This window comes from Canis lupus, chromosome 1, assembly GCF_048164855.1.
Source record: "Canis lupus baileyi chromosome 1, mCanLup2.hap1, whole genome shotgun sequence".
NCBI classification, from domain to species: Eukaryota; Metazoa; Chordata; class Mammalia; order Carnivora; family Canidae; genus Canis; species Canis lupus.
In genome coordinates, this window is record NC_132838.1 from 70,316,488 (window position 1) to 70,342,509 (window position 26,022).

Sequence of the window (26,022 nt, forward strand, 5' to 3'; positions counted from 1 at the left end):
GCCCTCCTTAATGACCATCCCTCAAACAAGTTTTTAAATTATATAGTTGTTATGAAAAAAGAAGTGAATTTTAGACTCTAATATTTTAGCTTATTGTTGAAATATTGCAGGATAAAGAATAATTTAGAATTTTTAATGTAAAATTGAAGACATGTATTCTGTATTTTGGACTAATACAGTCTGAATAGATGTGTTTTACCATCAGTACTTGAACTATGCATACAGGTACGTTGCTGCCAAGTGTTATTCCCGGTAGATGCCAGTGAGCTGAAGACACTAGGCCCATCTTTGCCCATAGTGTCCACGCAGGGTGTGTGGCCTCAGAGCTCTGTGTGTCTGTCAGCTTCCTAGCCTGACCTTGAGAGATCCTGTTTTTCCAGAATAAAACAGAACCTACTTTCTCCTTTCTTAGCAGTACACAGGAGCTGATAGAGCTAAGAAGATTTTGAAAATTATGCGTTTATATGGCATTTCTCCACATCCTACAATAATGACATTGCACTGCAAAGCTTTTGTGTAGAAATGAATATGTGATCTCATTCCTTTATTTCAGCAAAAATATAATTTTGTTAAGATGTGTATTAGATTGAGAGATTGCTAAAAATTTAGCCTGCTAGAATTACGATAGTTCTTGCAAATCTTTTTTTTTTTTTTTAATGAGGAAAGTGCCCTTGGCTAGCATGATAGAAGATTCTAAGTGTATTTCTCTCACACAAGGAAAAGTGGAAGGTTTTTAGGATGTCCATTTGAACATTGCACTTTCTCTTACATTGACTGTCATTTCCCCCAAAGATGGGACCATATGTCTGGTTAACATCCATCACCTCACATAGTTACACATTTTTTTATTGTGATGAGAACTTTTAAGATTTACTCTGGCGGCACTTGGGTGGCTCAGTTGCTTGAATGCTGACTCTTGGTTTTGCCTCTGCTCGGATCCTGATCTCAGGGTGGGAGCCCTGCATCCTACTTGGCCTGAGCTCGAAATCTTGCTGGTTTCTCCCCACCCGCTGCCTCCCCTCAGCCACCTGTGTGTGTGCACGTGCACGCCCTCTATTCCTCTCTCACTGTATATTGTCCATTCATTATTTAAGCCTATCTGTAAACTTTTTTTAGGGGAGGGATTTTTTTTTTTATATTTAAAATTTTAATTTCAGTGCAGTTAACATAGTATTATTTTAGTTTCAGGTGTACAATATAGTGATTCAGCAGTCCTGTACATCACTCAGTGCTCATCATGATAAGTGCCCTCCTCAGTCCCCATCCCCTAGCTCACCCCTCCCCTCTACCCCTCCCCTTTGGGGATCGTCAGTTTGTTGTCTATAGTTAAGGGTCTGTTTCTTGGTTTGTCTCTTTTTTCTTTGTTCATTTGTTTCTTAAATTCTACATATGAGTGAAATCATATGGTATTCGTCTTCCTCTGACTTATTTTGCTTAGCATTATATTCTTTGGTTCTATCTACTTTGTTGCAAATGGCAAGATTTTATTCTTTTTTATGGTTGAATAATATTCTATTGTATGTATATACCATATTTTTTTACCCATTTACCTGTATCGATGGACACTTGGGCTGTTTCCATATCTTGGCTATTGTAAATAATGCTGTAATAATCATAGGGGTATATGCATACTTTTGAATTAGTGTTTTTGCATAAGTGTTTTTGGATAAAGATCAAATAGTGCAATTGCTGGGTCATAGGGTAATCCCATTTTTAGCTTTTGAGGACCCTCCACACTGTTTTCCACAGTGGCTGCAGGTGTTTGCATTCCTACCAACAGTGCAAAAGGGTTGCTTTTCCTAAACATCCTTACCGACGCCTGTTGTTTTTGTTTTGTTTTGTTTTTGATTTTAACCATTCTGACACGTATAATCACGCTATTTTGATTACTGTAGCTTTGTAGTAAATTTTGAAACAAAGAAGTGTAAGCTTTCCAACTTTGTTCTTATTAATAGTTTTTGGCTATTTAGGATCCTTGGAGATTCCAGTGAATTTTAGGATGACTTTTTTTCTATTTCTGCAAAAAGTGTCACTGTAACTTTGGTAGGAATTGCATTAAATCTGTAGATCACTTTGGGTGTTACTGCCATCTTAGCAGCATTAAGGTTTCCAGTCCATGACCATGAGATGTCCATTTCCCAGTTACTTTTGTCTTTAATTTCTTTCTGCAATATGTTGTAGTTGTCAGTCTTTTACCTCCTTGTTAATTACTAAGTATTTTATTATTTTTGGTACTACTATCAATGGAATTGTTTTTTAAATTTCTTTTTCAGACTGTATTATTGATCTTTTATAAAACTCATTTCAGGGATCCCTGGGTGGCGCAGCGGTTTAGCGCCTGCCTTTGGCCCAGGGCACGATCCTGGAGACCCGGGATCGAATCCCACATCGGGCTCCCGGTGCATGGAGCCTGCTTCTCCCTCTGCCTGTGTCTCTGCCTCTCTCTCTCTCTGTGACTATCATAAATAAATAAATAAATAAATAAATAAAAATAAAAAAAAAAAAAAAAACTAATTTCATGGGGCACCTGGGTGGCTCAGTTGGTTAAATGTCTGCCTTTGGCTCAGGTCACGATCCTGGGGTCCTGGGAGGGAGCCTGAGTCCGGATAAGCAGGGAGTCTGCTGCTTTCTCCCTCTGCCCCTCCCCCTGCTTGCACTCTCTCTCTCTCAAGTAAATAAATAAATAAAATCTAAAAAAACAAAAACAAAAAAACAACTTATTTCAGATATTACTTCCAAAATAAAGGCTTTTCTGATTTCTTCAAAATAGAAATGACTATTTTCTCCCCTAATCCCCCCTGTATTCTATAGATGGATATCTATGGTAGAAAATGTAATATTTCATTGTATTTGATTGTTTAGGAATCAGTGTTTCTCAATTAGAGTGAGAGCTCTTTGAGGGAATCTTTCCTCTTTGTGTCCCCAGAGCCTGTTATGTAATAGAGATCCAATAAATATCTTTTAAATTGATATGTAAACAAATGAAAAAATGTATGATGTAAACATAAAAGTGCAGTTGAAAGAACATTTAACTTTATGTAGTCTTTCTTCCCTTGTTTATATTCATGTCTAAATCTTCGCATGACAGTAAAATCCAGGCCTGGTGTCTGGAATCCCTGAAGGAGGGGCACCTGGGCGGCTCAGTCAGTTAAGCATCTGACTTCGGCTCAGGTCATGATCTTGGGGTCTTGGGATCGAGCCCTGCCTGGTGCTCTGTGCTCAGCGGGGAGCCTGCTTCTCCCTCTCCCGCAGCCCCTCCCCTTGCTTGTTCTCTCTCTCTCTCTCTCTCTCTAATAAATAAAGAACACCTTAAAAAAAAAATAGAATCCCTGATGGATGATGCACCAGCATTCCCTGACTGTTCACTTGGACTAGCTCATTGTTAAGATAAGTAGAGGGACCTGTGAGATCAAACGTAATGGCCTCATCACTTTCACTGTTGAGGGCAAGTGACCTGTCCAAGAACACAAGTTGAATAATAGGAGAACTAGGCTGGTGTTAGAATGCTCACCCAGAGTCTCTTTCTTCAACTGCAGTGGAATGAATGTGATTCCTCTGGCATCAAGGTGTAATTTTAAAGACTTGCTTTTAAGAATGAAATGTTTTAAAGTTCTATTTGACAGTTTTACAAGTAATCGATTGGAAATACCTGCTTAAAATGATGAGTATAAAAATTTTAAATTGAAGTTCATTTCAACATTATGCCAGCCGTTATGTTGAAGCATAGAGTTCAGGTGATTTACTAAAACATCTAAAAATGGAACAGTTTAAGTAGCGCATGGAAACAAGAATCCTTTAAATAGTAATAACCGTTAAAACAGTTGTATCACTTTTATTTAAAATTTTAGATGGCTAAAAAGTGATTCTAAAATTCTATCGAGATTTTTCATATTATATGTGACATAGTTTTACTGTAACTTACAAGGGTATATGGAAGTATCTTCCAGATGGGAAGACCTTACCACCTCCTGTCCTGTGGTGTATTGTCCCATCACAGATTGGTCTTCTTAAAACTAAAATCCAACTTATTATTTCTGGTGTATCTGAAATAGAATATTTAAATTTAAGAATATATTAGAAAAAAAGAATATATTAGGACTACCTAATTTATATTTCATATTCTAGGCTACTTTTATTAATAATCTCATTTATACACCTCAATAAAAAAAATTAACCTTTGTGATTATTCTCATATATCTTGGTATCATATAAATATCCCTCACCATGTTAGAAACAGGGAAAAATAGCAAAAAAAAAAAAAGGAAAAAAATTTATAAGAAAGTGTATATAATTTAAAAAGTGTATATAATTAAGATTTTATTAAAATTGATCTGTTGTGGTTTATTTTCAGAGAACTTTTAGCAATTTCTTTACATTTTACATATGAATTTACTGTTGCTACATACTTTTTTATTTAAAGATTTTATTTATTTATTCATGAGAGACACAGAGAGAGAGAGAGGCAGAGACACAGGCAGAGGGAGAAGCAGGCTCCCTGCAGGGAGGCAGATGTGGGACTCCATCCCAGGACCCCGAGGTCATGACCTGGGCCGAAGGCAGCCGCTCAACCGCTGAGCCACTCAGGCGTCCCGTTGCTACATACTTAAGAGTTCACTTGAAGAAAATCTCCTATGTAAAAATATGTATATTTAAAATTTAAAAAAACAGGAAAAACTTCCTGGTACTTAGCATACTCCATAAATGTCTGCTGAATAAAACAAACAAACTCGCCCAAACAGATAAAACTGTGCTGTATTTGTTAGGATTACAAAATATTGTTTCTTTATTAAATTATTCATCTCAAAAAATTATTCATCTCAGTATTCTTTTATACAGCCAAGTCTCTTAGTGTTTAAAATACATTTTAAGAAATGGTTCTTCAGATGTTTTGCATCTTTAGCAATGAGGTAAATTATACTATTTAGGAAGTGTTCCTCGCTGACTTTTGAAGGGTATCTGATATATTTGCTGTGTGATTTTCTATTTAGTGCTTGGAGGAATGTCTGTGGTACTAGGAGGAATTGAACAATCTCTTAAATTATTCATAAGCTTCTCCTCCAGAACATGAGTTAACGTGGATGAAAAATGACATGTGGTTTTCACAAACTCTTCTTTCAAAAACTCTTCTAATCTCAAGAATATTTCCCTAACCATTACCCTGTAGTCTGGCTAAGCAATAGATAATATTGCTAATGCGGTGGGGGGGCGGGGGACAACAACACTAAGAAATACTTTTCCAAAAGAAGGCGACACTTTCTTTTTTCCCTATTTCTTTCTCCCTAGAGAATGTACTGTACTGGAAAACCACATTAATAACAAATTATCTGTGCTTTGTGACAAGTATTATTTAAAGCAGTATTATGGATGGCTCTCCATTATCAAAGATTTCAGGCCCAGTGAGTAATGAGAACTGCTGGGTCAAAATTTAAAGTAAGTGAAACCAGTAAATAGAAAAATATTGTATCTTTACAATCAATTGATAATGAGATTATTATATGAAAAAAAATGTGAAAACTACTCTAGGTAGTAATGAACGATACAAATACCTACCATTTTAATTTCTCTTAACAAAACCTCTTTCCTTGTATCTTTTATAGTTTTTGATAATTCTGAACATTGTTGAGTCCTCTTTATTGGGCCCAGCTCTGTCCCTAAGACTTAGCGAAAGCAGGGCCATGTCCGCGGTCATAAGCAGACGGTACCTGGCATACCTGGGAAGTGATCAGTAAATAAAAGAAGAAACAGATTTTTGCTTTCACACCTTCATGCCATTTCTGTTTTCTGGGTTGATATGAACATGTTGCCGAGTCACTATCAGTAACTCTTGTATATGATAATCCTTCAAAAACTTGAAGACTTAGAAAGTATGCCCTGATCCCTTCAGTCAGATCCTAGGAACTTAGTCCATTAGTCCCCCATGGCATATGTCAAGCCATCAGACATTGCCAGTATTTGACTATTTTTGATCCATAAAAATGACAGTTTTGCATAATTCAGCCTAATATTTTAACTCTGTAGGTCTGTTAAAAAACGGTTGAGGATATGCCACAACAGAGAGGGCCAAAGCTATTCGGACAGGCTAGTTGAGGAAAGACATACCTGCTTATGATTCATTATGTGAACCAACGCTGATGAGTTAATTATAACAGTAGTTGTGATAAACGCACTCTTATCATGTTAGCACATGTGTACGCCGGACTGTTGTCTTTCCCTTTGTAGCTGCCCAGCATCTGAACTCTTCCCCATTCTCTCCCATGTCACATTCCTTCTTCCGCAGTTGGCTTTGGTGCTGGAAACGCAATCTTGCTTTGGTCTTGGCTTTGAATCAGGAGCCAGCAACTTGAACAAAAAAGGACAGTGCAGAGTCTATTCTGGGGTGATGGGTTGTGTCCTCGGTGGTGGCTACCCCCAGTGTAAGGCAGGTGGCAGCAGGTCTGGCCCTGTGGGGTGGGGTGTCAACGGACCCGTTCTCCACGATGACTTTGGACATCTCCTTGGCTTTATAGCCTCCCAGCCTGGTCTAATCCTCCCACTGTTTTTTTTTTTTTTTTTTTTTAAGATTTATTTATTTTAGATAGAGCAGGAGTGGGGGGGGCAGAGGGAGAGGGAAAATCTCAAGGTGACTCCACGCTGAGCATGCATGCAGGGCTCCAGCCCATGACCCTGAGATTAGGACCTGAGCCGACACCAAGTCAGACACTCAACTGGCTGCCACCCAGGCATCCTCCTGGTGTTTTCTGGAAAGATTAGATAGTCTCCCACTAGGTTTGTGATTTTTAATTGTCAGAAAAATTAGAGCATATTTCCCATTGCTAAGAAGTAAATGAATCTAAAAGGAACAATTTTTCTCAACACGTTTGGATTGGATGTGGTTTTATTTGAGTTTCAAAGACATTTTTTTTGCCTTATAACTCACCCGTTAGTATTTTTTAATGGACATTATTGGCAGGATTATTGTTACTAAAGGGACCGTCTCTGTGTGTTTTCTGAGGCTTGATTTTTCAAACTTTTTTCGGGTAAATGTTGGAATCCTTTTAGAAAATGAAAGGCTACCTAGAAGCTCAAATGCGTAAAACCGGGGAGCTGCTCTGACTGGACACTACATCCAGCGTGTGTGGACATAGTGGACCGGGACACATGCCCTGCCTTCCTCTTCCTCAGTCACTTGCTGGGGCAGCTTCCCTGCCCGTCGCTGAGCCCGCTGGAAGCTGAGGTTTTAGCCAGCTTCAAACATGACCAGAGTGGACACGACAGCATCTGGGTTCCAGTTCCTTCTTTCCTCCTGGCGAGGAATGTGACTTGGAGCATTGACCTTCTTATGTTTCTGTTTTTTTTTTTTTTTAATCTTTAAAATTAACTTAGGAATTAGCCCTGCCTGATTTTGAGGTAGAGAGAACAGATGCGAAGTTGTTTACCAAAGATCTTTGAAAAGTATGATTTTTTCATATATATAGCCAAAAATTCTTTTCGTGCATTCCAGTGTGATGCTTGTGCCCTTGTAATAATGTTGTATGGCTCATGCATAGTCAGTTGTTGTGCTTACTTAATTTTTTCCACTTTTTTTATTCAGAAGTAATAAACACTCATTGTAACCTCCCAAACAATGTACGGGTATGTAAAGAAAATGTTACTAGTCTCATCTATCTCTATTCAATGTCAACCCTCATCCTAAGGTATTTTGTTCCAATTTTTGTGCTAATAGAACATAAATACAGAGAATTTACCTTCTTTAAATAAACTGTGGAATCCTATTATTATTATATTAACCATGCAACTTGCCTTTTTTTTGCTTAATAGATCATGGGCATCTTTTCAGGACATTATGTGTAGCTCTGATTTGCTTTTTCTTGTGATAGTGCTTAGTATGCCATATGGTAATTCAGCAACCATTTCTTTATTGATGAGGTTATTTCTACTTTGTTTGAATTTGAACATTGCTAAATATCTTCTATATAGAATTTTATGTGCTGATAATTTTATTTTGTGTATTTGCCTAGAATTGAATTTGTTGGTTCAAATACTTGTGCAGTTTAAATTTTAAAGATTATTACCTAGATTATTTTCCTTCGTGGTTGTGGCAACTCTCGTTCCCCAACAGGCATTATTTCTTCAAGTATTTTTCTCTGTCTTCCTCTTACCTCTCTTTTAGGGACTTCACTTGTATATAAGATGACTTGCTGTTACCCCACACTTAACGATCTTTCTTTCTTTCTTTCTTTCTTTCTTTCTTTCTTTCTTTCTTTCTTTCTCTGTATTTTATTTTGGGTGGCTTCTATTGCTGTCTTCAAGTTCATTAATTTATTGTTCTATAATGTCTAAGCTGTTGTTAATTCCATACAGTGTTTATTTTTGTCTAGACATTGCAGTTTTCATCTCTGTAAATTTGACTTGGGTCTTTTTTTTATCTTGCATGTCTCTATTAACGTTTTGAGCATAAAGCATGCCATCATAGTCACTATTTTGATTCTCTCATCTTCTAATTCTAGTATTTGTGTCAGTTCTGGGTCCCTTTGATGAATTGATTTATCTCTTTATTGTGGGTTACATTTTCCTTTTTGTTTGCATACCTGAACATTTTTTTTATTAGATGCCAGGTGTTTTGAAGTCTATACCTTGTTGGGTCTGGATAGTTTTGTATTCCTATAAATACTCTTGGGCTTTGTTCTGGGACACAAGTTACTTGGAAACAGTTTTTTCCTTTTGGATCTTGCTTCTAAGATTTTTTAGATGGGACTAGAACAGCACCAGTTCAAAGCTAATTTTTCCCCACCGCTGAGGTAAGACCTTTTGATTCATTCTACCCAGTTTTCCACAAATCTCGAGGTTTTTTCCAGTCTGGCTCATGGGAACAGACAATTCTCCTGCCCCTGTATGAGCACCGGGCACTGTTCCCTCTAACACTTTTGAATGTGTTTCTCCATCCTCGGGTAGTTTGCTAACATACATGTGCTGGTCTATACTCAGCTGAAAACTCTAGGACAACCCTTTGCAGATCTGTGGGTTTTTCTCTGTGCGTATTTCACTTTTCCAGGACTCTTTCCTGTGAACTATAGATGCTTTCACCTCTCCTTTCAGCTCCACCTGGGTTTCTCCTCTTTGCACAGGGGCTTAGACTCTCAGCGATGAAAGCGGGGCAGTCGTAGGGCTCACTTTGTTGGTTTCTCATCTCTAAGGGATCACTGACCTTCATTGCCTGATAAGTAGATTATCTTACAAACCATCATTTTATATACTTTGCCCTTTTATTGTTTCAAAAGGGAGGGTAAACCTGATTGTGTTATGCCATCTTGGTCAGAAGTAGTTGTTTTAGGTATTATGAATTACAGATGAACTAGTTCTTTTTTATGAATATGGGCAGCACTAGGATATTCAGTGAAAATCAGCATCGTAACAAATGGTTATTTCCTTTATTAAATGTTTCCTTTTCAAATTGTTGCTTTTGTGGGCTTAGAGTTCGAAATCTCTGCAGATTTAATAACACGTTTGTTGCCACACACTGTAGTTTTTTTCCTCTCTTAGAAAATAATATCCCAAAAAAAAAAAAAAAAAAAAAGAAAATAATATCCCATACAGGCACATAAAGTAATCTTTATTATAAAGTAATTTATTTTTTGAATTGCTATTTTTATAATAAAAGATAGCCATGTATTACAGTAGCATTTTTGTATTTTTATTTTCTTTAGAGGCTGCAAAAAGGACATTTCAAGAAAAGGGCTTCATGGCAGGAGAAAACAGGAGTTTTAAGCCTCATTTGACTTTTATGAAATTATCTAGGACGCCATGGCTCCGGAGGAAGGTGAGTGAACATTTTTACCGTAAGCCTTCTGTTCCTGGCTACACCGGCCATAATACGTGTGCCCGGGGGGGCATGAATGGCACTTGCAGTGGGTCTTGACACCCTGCTGGTCCTGGGATTCCAAGTCCACTGGTTTCCTACTCCCAGGGATGCTGAGTTGGCTCACGGGACTCCATGCAGGCTGCCGCACCTGTGCCCTCCTTGGCCATTGTGGCTCTTACCCTGCGTGATCTGCCAACATTTAGCTGCATGCTCTGACCAACATTTCCTGCTGCTTCATCTGCTGCTGCATCGGCTTCATCCCTTGAAGAGCATCTAGGCAGGGCCAGGGTCCTGTTTTATTGCTTTTTTTGCTTGTGGTTATTGCAGCCAGCTTGTCCTCCATGCGTCCTCCTCAGGCCTGCAAAGCCTGATGCTGCCCACTGGAGCTGGGGTCTTCAGTGGGACAAGCTTCTTTTTTTTTTTTTTTTTAATTTTTTTATGGATTGTTTATTTATTTATTTATTCATGACAGACACAGAGAGAGAAAGAGGCAGAGATACAGGAAGAGGGAGAAGCAGGCTCCATGCAGGGAGCCTGACGTGGGACTCGATCCCGGGTCTCCAGGATCACGCCCTGGGCCAAAGGCAGGCGCTAAGCCACTGGGCCACTGGGGCTGCCCCAGTGGGACAAGCTTCTTAACCCCCCCCCCTTTATGCAGCTCTTTCAAGATTTCCAGAAGACGACCTTGTGCTTTCAGGAGTTGTCTTCACCGAGGGCTTGGAACAGGTGCTCTGTGGGACTGGGCAAGAGGGTAACTGAGGAGCCCCCATCCCCTTGTTACTTGAAAGTACTTCTCCCCGAGGATGGGCGGAAGTGACACGAACCGAGGGACATGTCTCTTGGCTTCTCACATCTCAGGGTAACTTTCTGCCTTCCCAGGCCACCCTCTCCTCTCTCAGAGGTTGGAGTAACTTTTGGTTTTCTTCTGGATTCATGAGCTTTTCTCCTGGAATCCTAAGGGCACCCTTCATTGTTTTCCCCATTTCGGCCTAGGGAGCCTCTCATGCAAGTGTAGCCATCTGCTGATCTGCTCTAATATACCCGAGTTTTGGAGATGGGCATGCAGATTTGTATTTGTTCCTGTTTTCCATGACCCCTTGCTGCAGTTAAGACTGACTTGCAGCTCTGTAAATGAAGGTCGTGTTTATTAGTAAGTAGATCTCTTTTCTACATTTGGCACAGGTTGTACTTAACGTCTCTGGGCACAGAAGTGTTTTTGATCTTTTAAAAGCACGTGTTTGGATGATTGGCCATCCCATGGTCGTGAGTTTTCCAAACTATTGTGAATACCTTTTCAAAAAGATATCTTGCATTTTTTTTCTTTTGATAACTATGCCCTACATTCAATAATAACTGAATCAGGTACCATTCCTGAATAATTAGGTAAAAATAATTTGATAAATAATAGGTTTTGGAGGCACCTAGCTGGCTCAGTTAGTAAGTGTCTGATTTCCGCTCAGGTCATGATCTCAGGGTCCTGGGATCCAGCCCCCTGTGAGGCTCTGTACTCACTGGGGAGTCTGCTTCTCCCTCTCTCCTTCTGTTTCTGCTCCTCCCCAGCTCATGTTCTCTCTCTCTCTCTCTCTCAAATAAATAAATAAATAAAATCTTTTAAAAAATACGTTTTGAAATTTGGACTAACAACTGACAAAACTTGCAGACTGACGGTTTACTTTTTTACTCGTTATGTTTCTTGTTTTGCTTCCAAATGGGTTGTCCTCCTCCCAGTGATTTCAAACTTAGTCACAGAATGAAAAATCTGTTGAAGGTAATACCCACATTTCAGAGTGTTTCTTTGTCTGTGCAGTATTAAATTTTACATGAGGGCACACAAGGACATTTATCAAGAGTGTTTAAACTACTCCAGAATCTCAATTTCAACATTTCAGACTAAATTTAAATGATTCCTTGGCAGTTAATTTCCCAGAATCTGCCCCCTTATTTTTTAGAGAAGGGTTATGAAACTTAAATGTTAAGCAGCTGAAATGAGATCCCATCCTTCCAGTCCCAGAGCCCTGTGTAGAATCCATCTTCTCCCTTTTCCAGGCTCAGATTCTTCTCTCCCACTGGCCACGTCCAGTTCATCCAAGTTAATTTCTGTCTTCACATGAGGACCTCCCTGGTCCAAACTGTATTAATTCAATAAATACTTACTGCATGCTTAATACATGCCAGACACTGGATGCTGGGCCCAGAGTTATGATCAAAATAGAAACAGGCCCTGCTGAATAGTGTATAAAATCTAAATCAGATTGCATTTTGTTTAGATTCGGAAGTGTCATCTTTAGAAAATGAAGTATGACCTCACTGCCTTTCAGAAAACCAAATGAAATTTTTTTTCTTTTAAATAATGGAATGATTCTGTTCCTATGTAATACTGGGATGTCCAGTGTTTCTGAATGCTTAAGAAAGTGCATTTTAAACTGTGGGATTCATGTGTCAGCACTGAAGCTGCAGATTTCCACCTTCTAGCTTCAGATCTGGAGCTGTACCTAAAGATTGTGACTTTTTTTTTTTTTTTTTTTTAAGATTGTGACTTTTGATGTTCAATCATGCCATAGGTGACTCTGGGCCAGATTCTCTGTAGTCTACTCAGAAACCTGCAGGTTTAAATAAATAGCCAACATTTTATTTATGCTGCAAATCATTTGTCCCACTGTAAAAGTTAAAGCCAGTATGAAAAGGTAGCATGCATAAACGTGCATTTTTATTATGCTTTGTGGTTTGTAATACAGATTATTTGAAAATATATGGTTCTTCAGTCTCCTTGACCTTTTACCTCTCCTACTGTCCTACTTTCTCAGCACTAATTCTCTACTGGGTTTTTATTCAGGTTCACTCATTTGTAAGGGAGTGGGCTGATACACTCAGTAGTGGAATGTATTACTAATATTCAGTGTTGTTTAGATTGATAAGGTAGTAAAAGGAGAGAGGGGGAAGTAGAAAATAGATTCTTAATACTCGTGTTAAAATTTCCTCTTATTTCAAGTACCTTCTTTTATTTTAAAAGTGACTTTGATTATGAAAGTGTTAGGTGAATATTTGCTCATTATAAGCAGTCCAAATAGATGCAAACCTATAGAGTGAAATATACAAGTTTTCCTTTACCACCACTCTACTGTCCCCCTTCCCAATATAATTTTTCTCTCTGTAGGTTATGGCTGGTATATCCTCCTCACTTTTTCCTATACACTGCAAATACGTATAGGGGCAAATACCTGCATATAGCTTCTTTAAAGCAGAAATAAATATATATTATTTTGATTTGTCATAATTTATTCTCTTGATGAATAATTATATTAATTATTTCTTTGCTAGGACAAACATTGCTGCAGTGAGGATCCTTGTTCATTTTCCTTTAGGTAGACATGCCAGTTTCAAAGAACTAATTTCTTGAAGTGGAATGTCAAGATCAAAGGATAGTGTACATTTTAACTTTTGAAAAACACCATAAATTGCCTTTTAAAACAATGGCCCCAATTTATACATTCAAGCACATTGTATTAAAGGAGCGTTTGTTAGGATAAGCTTGAGGTAGAAGGACCATCAAAGATTATGAATGGTGGCTTGGTATGGCCCTTTGAGTTGTGAATTAAGCAATTCCCATAAAAAGTTAAAATATTCATATTCTTTAACTAAGAAGTTTATGCTGCTGGGGATTATCCTAAACAATGTTTTAATTGAGATAAAATTGACATATAACATTGCATATGTTTCAGGTATACAATATAATTTAATATATGAATGTATTGCAAAATGATTGCATAATAAAGTTAGTTAACACATCCATCACCTCATTGTGAAAATTTTAAGACTGTTAGTAATTTTCAAATATATAGTATAGTACATATTTTTTATGATATAGTATTTTTAACTATTATCACTATGTTGTGCATTATATCCCCAGGACTTATTTGTTTTATAACTAAGAAATAATTTTAAAGAATAAATTCTTTATGTATAAAGATGTTTACTGAAGCACCATCTATAATAGAGGAAAAATTAAAAATAACTTCCTTTACAGTAAAGGAATTTTCTTTTTTTTTTTTAATTTTTTTTTAAATTTATTTATTTATGATAGAGAGAGAGGCAGAAGCACAGGAGGAGGGAGAAGCAGGCTCCATGCCAGGAGCCTGATGCGGGACTCAATCCCGGGACCCCAGGATCACGCCCTGGGCCAAAGGCAGGCGCTAAACCGCTGAGCCACCCAGAGATCCCGGAATTTTCAAGTCAATTACAATAAATCATAAGTGATTTAAGAGGCTATACTTATACAAGCTGTGTAATAGTATTAAAAGGGTAAATAAAATATAAACCATAATTAAAGTTGTATAAGATAGTTTCCTTGGGTTTTCTCAGCACAGCTTGATGTGCTTTCTTGTATTTTGGAGGTAAAACGTGGATTCCCACAATTGCTCTTTTAGTCCTTAATTGTTTTGGTAGATCAGTATTTACAGCTGACCTTAATGTCATCTGGAATATAGTAAATTCCCCTTGACACACCCAAAATTTCTCTCTTGGTTGATTGGGGGTTTGTTTGCTTAGGTTCTGAGGAAGAGTGGAGCCTTACAGGGTTGATCATAGAAATGGTGATGGGCAAGTTAGATGTCTCATGACAATCAAGGGTCAAGGGAAGTCACTAGATGCAGAAAACTTGAAGGTTTTCCATTATCTTGAGGAATGTTCTTTGAGTTTCTAGTATGGATGTGTGGTGCATAATGAAAGTATCTAGAAAAGAGCTAACAACATCTCCCACTAAGATGCTCTGTTTTGAAGGTCGATATACTCTTTCTATTCCAGTTTGACCTCTTAGAAGGTCAACTGGAAATATTTTTTGTAGTGAGTAGATAGATACTCCTAAGATAGTGGTGGTGCTGTTGTCAGGGTAGACATGATAATTATTGGTAAAAGGAGTGTTCTGGGTACAGGAATGCTCTGGAGCATTATAGGCAAATTCTGAGATAAGATAATCCATTCATTATTATCTGCAGGAGGTGTAACCAGTTATTCTGTAATATTACCTTAGTTTTTTGTTTTTGTTTTTGTTTTTGTTTTTTTTTTAACCACATCCCGGGTCATTTCTTATGTTCTAAAAAACTGCTATCCATGCCATCTTAAAAAAAAAAAAAAAAAAAGATTAAAAAAAAAAGATTATGGAGCCATAATTGGTCTGTTCATGAAGGTAAAGCATCTCCTTGATGTGAAAGATGTAGATGGAGGTCTGCTGCGGGGGATAAATGTTTGCCACTGGACTGATCTTAAAGATCTAGTGTGAAGATTTCCCAGTGGTATTCAGTGTTGGCTGCAGAAGTCCCTTGGCTTCTGGGATGCCATCCTTTGGTAGGCTCGTATTTGTAGGTAATACCATTTAGTAGAATTAACCAAAAGTCCAGTGGGATAACCAAAAGTTATAGACTGTGATCAGAATTTTGAAAATACAGGAGTGCCTGGGTGGCTCAGTTGGCTAAGCGTCTGCCTTTGGCTCAGGTCATGATCTCCGGGTCCTGGGGTCGAGCCCTGTATCGGGCTCCCTGCTCAGTGGAGAGCGTGCGTCTCCCTTTCCATCTGCCCCTCCTCTCTGCTCATGCTCCCTCTCTCATATAAATAAATAAAACCTTAAAAAAAAAGAATTTTGAAAATACAGAAACTCTTCTTCACATTTCCTGATAGGGATCTTCCTCTGCTACAGCCTGGTATTCTGGTTCCCAAGGTCAGAACTGAGTTCTCTAATTCAGATTCTGAGGCACTTAAGATTTTTCTTGGCATTATTTATTTTTCTAACACTAGGAGGCATTTAGTCAATGTGTTTTGCATAGTCTTAGTTTCATGAAATTCTAGGAGGGTATATTGCATAAGAGAATATTAAAAGTAGTCATTGTATTTTATTTTTTATTTTTTATTTTTTTTTTAGTCATTGTATTCTAAAGCTAGTTCAATTATCACTGTGCTTTCAGAGTTGTAGTTTCTTTCATTAAATGAATGGAGCCTCAAAAAAATCTTATTAAATCACCATATGTCTGAAATAGTCACTAACATTCAATTTCTTTGTGTAATTTTCTTGGAACATATTTGTTTTTTTTGTACCACCTTCTTTTGGAAGTCTTTTCCTCATCGAGTGACCTTGTGGTTTAACCATTGCGGAAACTGGTTGGTTAGAAGTGTGTGCTAACACTTGGTGGCAGAAGAAGACCAGTTTCAAATCAAACAAGTATCTTCATGCAGGTCTAGATTCCTTAAGAAATAAATGTGATCTTTTCATGGATAAATCAGTTGTTTTTAAGCACTAATTATTTTCTGGCCTTTTTAGATACCTTTGCTGATCTGTGGCTCTTTCAAACTAGTAATGTAGCACTAAACTGTCCAAGCTAGTTTATAACTGGCGCTTCCTTGTCTCAGCCTTTTACAGAGTTAGAGAAATTTAGAATGAAAGACCTGATCCCCTGAAATTGTTAGCTGCTTCTGCCACTTAGATTGGTTTGAGTGCAGGGTTTGACATGCGCAAAGCCCAGGTGGAGGGGTGGTTATCAGACCCCAGGATGGTGAGGCTGAGGGGGAGCAGGGAAGAGGTTAAGGCAGTGATCGGTAGAAATGGCAACGGGATGTGGAAGAGGAGAGTGTGTGGGCGAAGGCTGTGTTCTGACAGTACAGTTGAGGGGGAAACCCAGTCCCTAAATTGTTTGGTAAGTCAATTTACAGAACCAAGATTTTAACACAAAATTTCTATGCTAGTTTGCCTGAATCCCAAGCTTCTCCTTCATCCTTCCCTTGCCAAGAGCCCCTGCTGCTGTCTTTTCTCACCTGCTGCCATTATTTACTCTTCTGTATCTAGCAAGTAGCATATTTCCTCAGAATTTTGATAAGTGGCCTGGTATAATTTAGCTGCCACTCACTCTCCTGGGCCTGTGTGATAATGTGCCTTTATAAGCCATTTCAACACTCAGGAGTAGTAGTTTAGTTTAGGAGCAGAAGACTATACTTTTCAAGGAGTTTCTATAATAAATTTGAAGGAGCATGAGTTTTCTTGTTTTAGCTTTGTTGTTTAGCTTTGGACAAATCTTATAACCTCTCTTGACCTTTGCTAACTCCTAGTTAAAGAAGGAGTTTAGTCTTAATGACTCCTGACTTCTGTGCTATTCTGAAATGTCTATAAGGTAAGCATTTTGACCCAATTGGCAAATTTGGCTTCACATAGATGTTTGTTTTTTTAAACTTCAGATAAGTTTTCTTGTATGCAGAAAGGAGAGGGGTCTTTAAGTATAGAAAGATGGTGGTAATATAGATTTGGACTTTTCCTTTCTCCTCCTGGAAACCACACGGAGCAATAAAGACAATGGGGAAAACATCACAAGCTGCATATTACATGAAAGTAGGAGATCGAGAAATCTGTAAAAAGCAAATGACGTGCAAGTATGGCCAGAAGCAACTGGCACCAGCAGGACTTTGATGAGAAGCTGCTTCAGGATGGGGAAGACTGTAGAGCAGGGAACAGGCTATTGGTGACAGATTCAGAAAGGATCAGCACATTTTCACTCCCGGAGGGTGAGGATTCTGCCCTAAGAAGGTACAGAAAGCAAGAGAGGGGGCCCAGAGGAGGTGAATCTCAGGAAGTGCCAAGTCCAAAGGGGAGGGAATCCCTCCAGAGGCAGAGAAGGAGCCCATGGCTGGAGAGGCAGAGCAGGCCAGGCCTCATCCACACAGCCCAGCCCTGCAGCAGACGAGGAGGCCTTAGCAGAAGAGCCTGCCAGGGCCCTGCCACTCCCCTCCCTGCGGGAGGGCACTGAGGGACCAGCAGACCTCTCTCCTTCCAGACAAAAGCTTGTCTCAAAACATCCTTGGTGCGAGATAGAGCGGACTGCCTCGGTAGCCTATTACTGACTCTCCCAATGCCAAATGTCTAAATTACTCGTGACATGGAAGTTGTTTTTGAATTTCTTCATATGACCCGGTGCACTTAGATCTAAGGCTAGAGTGAAATTGGATTTTTTCTCAATTAAAAGTCAGCAAATAAACAAAACACAGCAACACATCTCTCCATTTTAATGGTTTTTTAAAACTAAAAATTCAGCGAAATCTGCTGTGATATGGAATAATAATTTCTTCTGAGTATTCTGGGTGCCATTAGTCAACTGTGTCATCTACTGCATGTCAAAGAGCACTATTTATAGCAAGTGACTTCATTTATATTTCTAATACATTTTTCAACTTCATGCTGTTGTATTGTCTCTTTCACTTATGTTGAAAAAACCCACTAAGTTTGCAATTATTTAACAATGGAAAACGACACCTATACAGGTAAATTGAATGTTCATTTGAAACCATTTAATACTTTATACGTCTTTAAAATTGAAACCTGTAGAATGGTTAAAGGCAAAGTAGAACACATGATCCAGAAAACTTAACGTTTGTTCCAAAATGGCGTTGATACAGAATTATTTAGTTTGTTTAGTCACAGTAGCTGATTTTTTTTATGCACTTGATTAGTCACATAAAGGCAAACCAATTAGTATTTATTATTCGGATGGTAATAAGATTCTCTCCACCACTGGAGAGTGGTCATCTACCTCTTGCTAATTTTAGTGAATCCCATAAGAAAAGAAGAGAAAGCTATATTTTTTCTTGAGAGCCCCACTTCGATTAGGGAAAACAAAGGTTGCAATCCAAAACTGTACGAGTTAACGTTGGAATTACACCTCTGTTCCTAAATACAAGCTGATGACTTTCGGCCACTCAGTAGAACCTTATTCTCTCCAGGAGAGGCACTTTAAAAACAGAATAATACCAGTTTTAATTACTAAGTTGCTCAGTTCTCTCTCTATTGGCGACTCTAGTAAGTTAAAGGAAAAAGTGTTATTGGGCTCTTAGGCCACGGCCAAACCTCACCTTGTGTGTGAAGACCTAACGAAACTTGCTCCTGTCACCTATGGGCCGAGCCACTGGTGACCACGGGAGCTCCAGCTTCGCTCCGGCCTTGAGGTTCTTTCCCCGAAGCCTCCCTGCTGGCTACACTTGTAATTGTTGCCAAAATATATGATACCCCTGGAGACCTGTCCTTGAGGCCTTGGAAACGCAGCGGTGGCCGCCCTGAAGCCGATGACCCGACTATGAGAGCACTCCTCGCCCCTCCTTGGCCACTGCCTTCCCCACAGCCGAATGTGATTATAGTAATTTGTTACATAACTTTGGGCCAGAATATTTCTTTTACAGTAATTTCAGGTTTGGTCTCCAGCACTCCTGCGAGATCTTACTGAGCAGTCCCCGGGACGGTGTTCTGTGGGACTGCCCCTATTGTAAAGCACCATTAGCCACGTCCCCCCTTTCCTACGTGTCTCCTTGCCATGGTTTAGTCCTCTTGGGTTCCTACTTCCCGCCCTCCCTGACCTACCCTGATGATCAAAGGATGGAAGACAGGGTACCCTGTACCCTTGGACTTGCAACATAAACATCTCTCGAACTTCATTCAGTGGAGTTGTGTGTGTGTGCGGGGAGGGGTCACCTGGGAAGAAGCTGAATGGGTGTGGAAATACAGCGGAGCAGGTGGTAACTGTCTGTCCTCTGTATCCCTGCCTCCCTACCGCAGGCGCCAAAATGGTAATCCCTGTCGGTAGGGACGGGTGGGGTGGAAAGGAAGATGTGTGATAGGCTCAGTGGATATGGAGGGGGTGGGGTCAGGTTTGGCCGGGCTAGCTTGCCCACCACGATGGCCCAGACCAGCTGAGCCAAAGGAATATGCCAGTGCATGTGATTTTTTTTGCATACTTTTATCCTCATATGCGAATCCCCTTGCTTCTTAACTTTTCCATTAAAAATTTATTTTTCTACCAAACGCACTGCTTATTTTGCTAGCCTAGAAGTGCTTCCCAAATTTTTGAAAAGGTACTTAAAAATTTTCTAAAAGAGAAAGTTGTGTGAAAATTCCTGATGAGTCTGGTATCTTTCTCTCTGTACCTTTTCTTGAAGAATATATATAATATCATATTCATAATCCCTGTAATTCTGTATTTCAAGAGTAGAGATTTCAGGGAGATTTCACATCAAATGTGATTTTTCTTTTTTTTGAAACATCAAATGTGATTAAGTCTGAAATGAGGACAAAAGTTTCCAGTTGTATATTATATACAAAATTATTTTGCATAGCAATGCGTATCATATTAAAAAAGGAAACCATTTGATCCATTTCTTGCTCTACCTGAAGAGAAGTACTGATTTTGAAATTAGTTTATAAAGTACACGGGATTCCCAGGTTGTATCTTTAAAGACTGTTTCATATGTAAATTTTTTTTTTTTTCCCCTACCGAACTCTCTTTTAGCTAATAGGATATCCAGGGAATGTTTCCAACCAAGTTGAGTGAAAAGGCGTGCATCATCCGGCACCTTTCTACCTTGTGCCATCTCCTAACCTACAGCACACTCGGTGTACGTCTTAGCATGGTTATTTCTTTCTTGCTCTTTCACTCCCTTCTTGTAACATCCCCTCGTTGGGACACCTTCCTCTGTCCTAAGTCGTGTGTACAGAATAGGCCTGGGCAAGTGAGGTAGAGCGCTCTGTTGGGGATGATGGGGGCGGCAGGAAGAAGGAAGAATGTTGATGGGAAGAAAACCAAGGAAATTGATTAATTCATAAGATAGTGGAAAACGAAGTGAGTACTAGATGCATAGGAGTATGATGAGCTACAGAAACCTTCTAGGTCTTTCTTAACGTTATAAGGCTACAGTTAGTGATGCCTGTAGATGCATTAAAATATTTTGTCAGATATACAGCCCCTTGTATGCTATCTAAGTGTTTAACTCTTATTTGGACCATATTTTAACCTTATAATTACTTCTGAAGTTCTGTCTATATAGACAGTCTGACCAATTTAGGTGAATGGTTTTGACCTCTGGGCTATAAAATCAGAATACATTCAACCACAATATATGTTTGTTGCAGTGTTATAGGACGAATTAAAATTGTCAGGATTTTTCTGAATGATTTATTTTTACTCCTGTGTTTGTTGAGACCCTGAGACTTTTTCACACCATTGACTTGCTGGCATTACTTCACGTTGGGAAGTATTGATTAGAAGGGAAAGCTATTGATTGAAGGAGGAGAACATTTGAGGTTGTGAGTGCATAGACCACATATGGTGATAAATTTTGAGTTGGAGGATGTTTTATGTGTTATCTTTAGTTTATAGAAATAAATGGCTAAGCTGGTGAATTCAGGAGAACATGTTGTTATTTGTTCCAAACAGCAAACTATTAGGAAAACAGATGTGATAGGGAGGAAGGCTGCAGCTGGTTGACATCCGAGGGACCACAGGACGGTGGTGAGCCAAGCACACAGCTGGGCCGGATCACGGGGAAGGGAGAGTCCAACCGAGACTGAGCTGTACAGGGAGCCGTCTCGGGTGCCTCACTTGCAGGAGTCCTTCTTTGTTTCAACGTTATGAGAAAAGCCACAGGACGTGCATGGCCGACAGCGTAGGCTCTCTCATGCGGCTTGAGGAGGAACTCCGAAAACTGAGGTTTCCCAAGTGGTCGGAGAATGAGCTTATGGAGCAATGGACTATGTTGTAAATAAAGGTGTACTTTCCCAGGGAGCTGGTGACCTGGAGGACGGCCTGGATACCATCAAACTTGTTTAATAGGTCCTCAGTGTAAATGAACTTAATGTGGATTCTTCTGTGCTTTCTGATGCCAGCACCTCATGGAAAGAAACTCCAGGCGGCAAAACCGCGTACTCTCTTGGTGATTTCTTGTGCTGTTTGGAGTTCTACGTCATCTTCACTCCGTGATGTCTTTCTTTGCCCCTTGAGGAGCATTCGGCTCCTCTCAAAGTGTTAAGATAGGTAGAAGGAAGTGTCAACAGTAGAAAAAGAACATAGAACTCCGGCAGCTCTATGTCTACTTATTACTTGCTGAAAGATGTAATATTATAAATATTAGACGTAATGGTAGGCTAAAGAGTTTCTGCTGTTTCTTTCTCTAAAGCCTCAGGATTAGACAAGGCAGTCATGCTAAAAGCAAATTTATAAATAGAGGGATTGAGGAGATGGCGTATCTAAAAACCCCATGGTGACGCTCCATCAAAAGTAAAATGAAGATTTGAGAAATACTGTATACTCAAATAGCTGGTTTAGAAAATGCAATCTCTGCCAATGTTTTACTCAATTATTTGGGTATTGGCAGGATAAGAAGAGTTCTTTGCATGGGAGGAGCAGGTAATTTTTTCCATATTGTAAGTAACATTTATGAATTCTTTCTCGTTTCCCTCTGTGGACTTCATTTATTATGGACATATAATTATCACTTGATTTATTAATATTAATGCAGCATGTTAAAGGCAGGTATTTTTAGAATGCTAGAGATTCCCAAAGTAATTCTCATATTGATTTTAGAAATATCATAGTATATATCATTATATGTTATGGATGATTAACAGTCTTAGAATTTTAATATTTTAAAGGAAATAGTGATGAGCTTGAATATTATCATTCTGTTCTTTTCAATGTGTCTGCATTCTCCTCTTATCTTGAATGTGGATCCACACCACCTCTCACTAGCTATGGGTCCTTTGGTAAGTGACCTAATTTCTCTGTGATTTAGTTTTCCCTCTGGGGATAATAACAGCGTCAATCTCATGGAGCTATTGTGATTATTAAAGGAGTTAATAAAAGTGTTTAGAACAGTGCCTGCCCATAGTACTGTGTGAGTGTTTTCTATTACTGTGGTCATACAGGCCACAGAGCATCAGTTTTTTTCAGATTGGCTCAAAACAACACGCAAGAGACCACATTGTCTTTTCTATTTTCCGTGCTCCTGCTTCATCACTTCTGAAGTTAGTGACAGACGTGAGGCAGGGTGTCAGGGCCTCACGCAGGAAGCAGGTGCTGGCCAGGGATCAGAGCAGAGCCCAGGAGCCAGGGATGACCCGGGGGCGGGGAGAGGGCACGGGAAGCTGCCAGGCAGCTCCCACCCAGGGGTGCTGGACCCTGGGCCTGAAACCACCAGCAGCGCGTGTGCTGGGGCTCCTCTGTCCTGTGGGAACAGGCTGGGGGGACTGAGCCCAGGGTAGGGGGCTCCGTTACCCCCCTGAGAGGGGCTGAGGAGGGCTGGGACTGACAGGAAGGCAATGGGCGGCTCTGTGCCAGCGGGGAGGGACAGAGCGGAGCAGAGTGCAGTGAGGCCAAGGGGTGAGGGAGGGAGCGCTGAGAACTGCAGAGGAGGGTTTGCCTCCAGGAGGTCCCAGGTCAGCCTGTACGTTCCTTAGTCACTTGGAATGGCCAGGATTGACCTTTCATTAGGGGCAGGGACCCTTCAAAATGATGTTCGTTTTTTGACTGATGCTATCCCACTGCTGATGCATAAACTCTTGGGGCGCCTGGGTAGCTCAGTGGGTTAAGCATCCGGCCTGACTTCAGCTCAGGGCAAGATCTCGGGGTCCTGGGATCGAGTTCTGAGTCAGGCTCCACCCTCGGTGGGGAGTCTGCTGGAGATTGTCTCTCTTCTCCTCCGTCAGCGCCTCCCCCTGCTCATGCATGTGTGCACACGCACGCTCGCTCTCAAATAGATAGATAAATAAAATCTTTTTTATTTTAAAAAAAAATTTTTTTTAATTTTATTTATTTACTCATGAGAGACACAGAGAGAGAGGCAGAGACACAGGCAGAGGGAGAAGCAGGCACCTGCAGGGAGCCCGACGTGGGACTCGATCCCGGGACCTGGGGTTCACACCCTGAGCCGAAGGCAGGCACTTAACTCCTGAGCCACCCAGGGATCCCAATAAAATCTTTTTTAACAAAAGACTACCAATCTTCTTTGATCAGCTGATCCTCAAAATGATGAACCACTTTGGTATGGCTCTTAATTTATTTATGAATTTTGGTTTCAAGTCATTATCACAGGAGACATGCATCTCTGTGTAGCCACTGCAGAACAGGAATAAACTATCAGGAAACACAGCCGAGCTCCAGGAGTGTCAGGCTTTACCATCAGTAGGACACATAATTTCTTTGTCTGATATGCAGCCTATTTATGTTTTCATCATGCAAGTTGTGATTATTATAAGATAACAAGTCACAATAAGAAATTATCTGCTACTGTATAAAAGTCTTAACTTTTTTTTTTAATGAAACTGGCATTTCTTTGTTCCTCTAATCACAATAACTTTGTCATAGAAATAATTAAATTTTATCTTTCAGAACCTAGGATGACTTTCATATACAGATTGTGAACTAAAGTGAATTTTCATATTTCATAGCTTTCTTTACATCATTTATATTGAAAATAGAATTTGGTGCATAGTAACATAAGCCTGAGTCCTCTTTGGTACATATTAAACTATACACATCATTTAGCTAAACGTAAATGATACGGTGGATGCTTTCTGAGTAAATAGGTTCCATTATTTAGCAGATGCAGCCTCAGATGATTCTAAAAATACTCATCATGGTCTCAATGGCATTTTTCCTGGATTGGCTGTTTGGGTGCCAAGTTACAATCAAGAATGAAGTTCTCAGGGTTTAATAGTACATTTTATCAAAGATTATCAAGTGGCTTTGAACATCGTTGATAATTCTTCCTAAACCATGCCTGAAACTAGGCTGAAAGGAAAGTAAAACTTTAGTCATTTCTAATGACTAATTAAGACAGTCTTGAAAAGTTTTTCTGTTTGATGTTTCTTGCTACTAATTTATTGTTTCAAAGTCAGATATCTTATATTTAACTTCCTATTTTATCTTTCAGCGTTATGCTGCCTAATTGATAAGTCAGTTATATTGGGTAAAATTATAAATGCAAAGCCCTTGAAAATATGCCCTGTCTCGGCTAGGTTTAAGGCAAAAATAACATTCAAGTTTAGTCCTAGGCAGCCACCAAGCGTGTCCACAATTTCAGGGTTGCAGCACCCTTCACCTGGTTTAGGTGAAGTCCCCCTATACATTGTTTCTCTGCACTTGAAATAGTCCCAACTCTTTTAGCCTTTACAGGTCAATTTTTCTGGCTTTAACTATTTTATTTTTTTGGTAATTTTTTTGAGCTCTTCTAATGTGTTATACTTTCATTGATCCTTAAATACAAAGTACCTTGGAAAGGGCCTGACCTATGAAGGAGGGAAGCAGAGAATAATTTGGGGGTCCTAAAACATGAAAATCGTGCTAACCCAGTCTTTTTAGCTTTAAACTGGAGGGTACTGTCTCTGGGACTGTTTTGGAGGCTCAGTGGATGCATTCAGAAAATAGGAGCCTTGGAGTGCCTGCGTGGCTCAGGCCATGATCTCAGGGCTGTGAGATCGAGCCCTGCGTCAGCTCCATGCCCAGCACAAAGTCTGCTAGAGAGTCTCTCTCCTTCTGCCCCTCCTGCTTGGGCTCTTTCTCAAATAAATAAATATTTTTTTAAAAAAAAGAAAATAGGAGCCTTCTTAGCCTTACCCTGAATGATATCCAATTTTGATATGCTCATCTATTTTCTCAGAACGATAGTTCTTTCTCTTCTTATGAAAGAAGAACACGACCTGCTGCAGCTGGGTGGCGACACCGATTCAGATACATTTTATTAGAAACGATGCCTATTGCTATGGGAAAAAGAGCCTGGGGGAAAAAAAAGAAGAAGAAATATATTGCTGAACAGAAAATTCCCTAGAACACAAAGATCATGTTAATATTATATATCAGACCAAGCAGATTTTTATCTATTTCTAGGCTCTTTATCACTGAAGGTGTTTTCTGTTCACGGCGTATAATTTCAGTGCCTCCTAAGCCAGGCCTTTTGAACCACAGTTCTCTCTATAAATTATGACTTAAAGAATGAATTACATTCCACCCTCTAATAAAAATTTGCTCCTTAAAGACTCATGTTGGAAGTCATCTGTGAAGAACTCTTGCAAAAATAGTTGGCCCTTACTTTTTTTGCCAAAATTAAGCCTCTCAAATGGTCACTGTTCACGTTTCCCTTATTTCTTACTTTAAAGAAATCATGACGTCTTACAAAGCCACACCAGAGGTGCCGGCAGCTGGCCAGCGCTGGTATCTTGAAAACTGAAGTTCCTCTTTTCCCTGCAGGGTCATGACGGGTCTCCCGCTGCTGGCCCCGGGGTGACACCGGCCCGCTGCCTCCCCAGCCAGCGGCCAGCACACGCTGACGTTTCATACCCATCAGAATGGCCAGTTTCTGTTTACTCAGAACCTTTATAAAGTTTCTGAAACCGT

At 39.6% G+C, this 26,022-nt stretch overlaps 1 protein-coding gene across 11 annotated transcripts in view; it reads left to right on the forward strand.

Moving 5' to 3' along the window:
• The window catches only part of AKAP7 (A-kinase anchoring protein 7), a 127,359-nt gene that overhangs the window by 41,081 nt on the left and 60,256 nt on the right, over nucleotides 1–26,022 (forward strand). For all 11 annotated transcript variants that reach the window (XR_012034763.1, XR_012034769.1, XM_072834000.1 and 8 more), the window contains exon 6: nucleotides 9,684–9,796. Coding sequence is in view for 9 of the 11 variants with exons in the window: in XM_072834000.1 (XP_072690101.1) it covers nucleotides 9,684–9,796 (113 nt within the window). In the remaining 2 variants the exon portion in view is untranslated. The remainder of the gene's footprint in view (nucleotides 1–9,683; nucleotides 9,797–26,022) is intronic.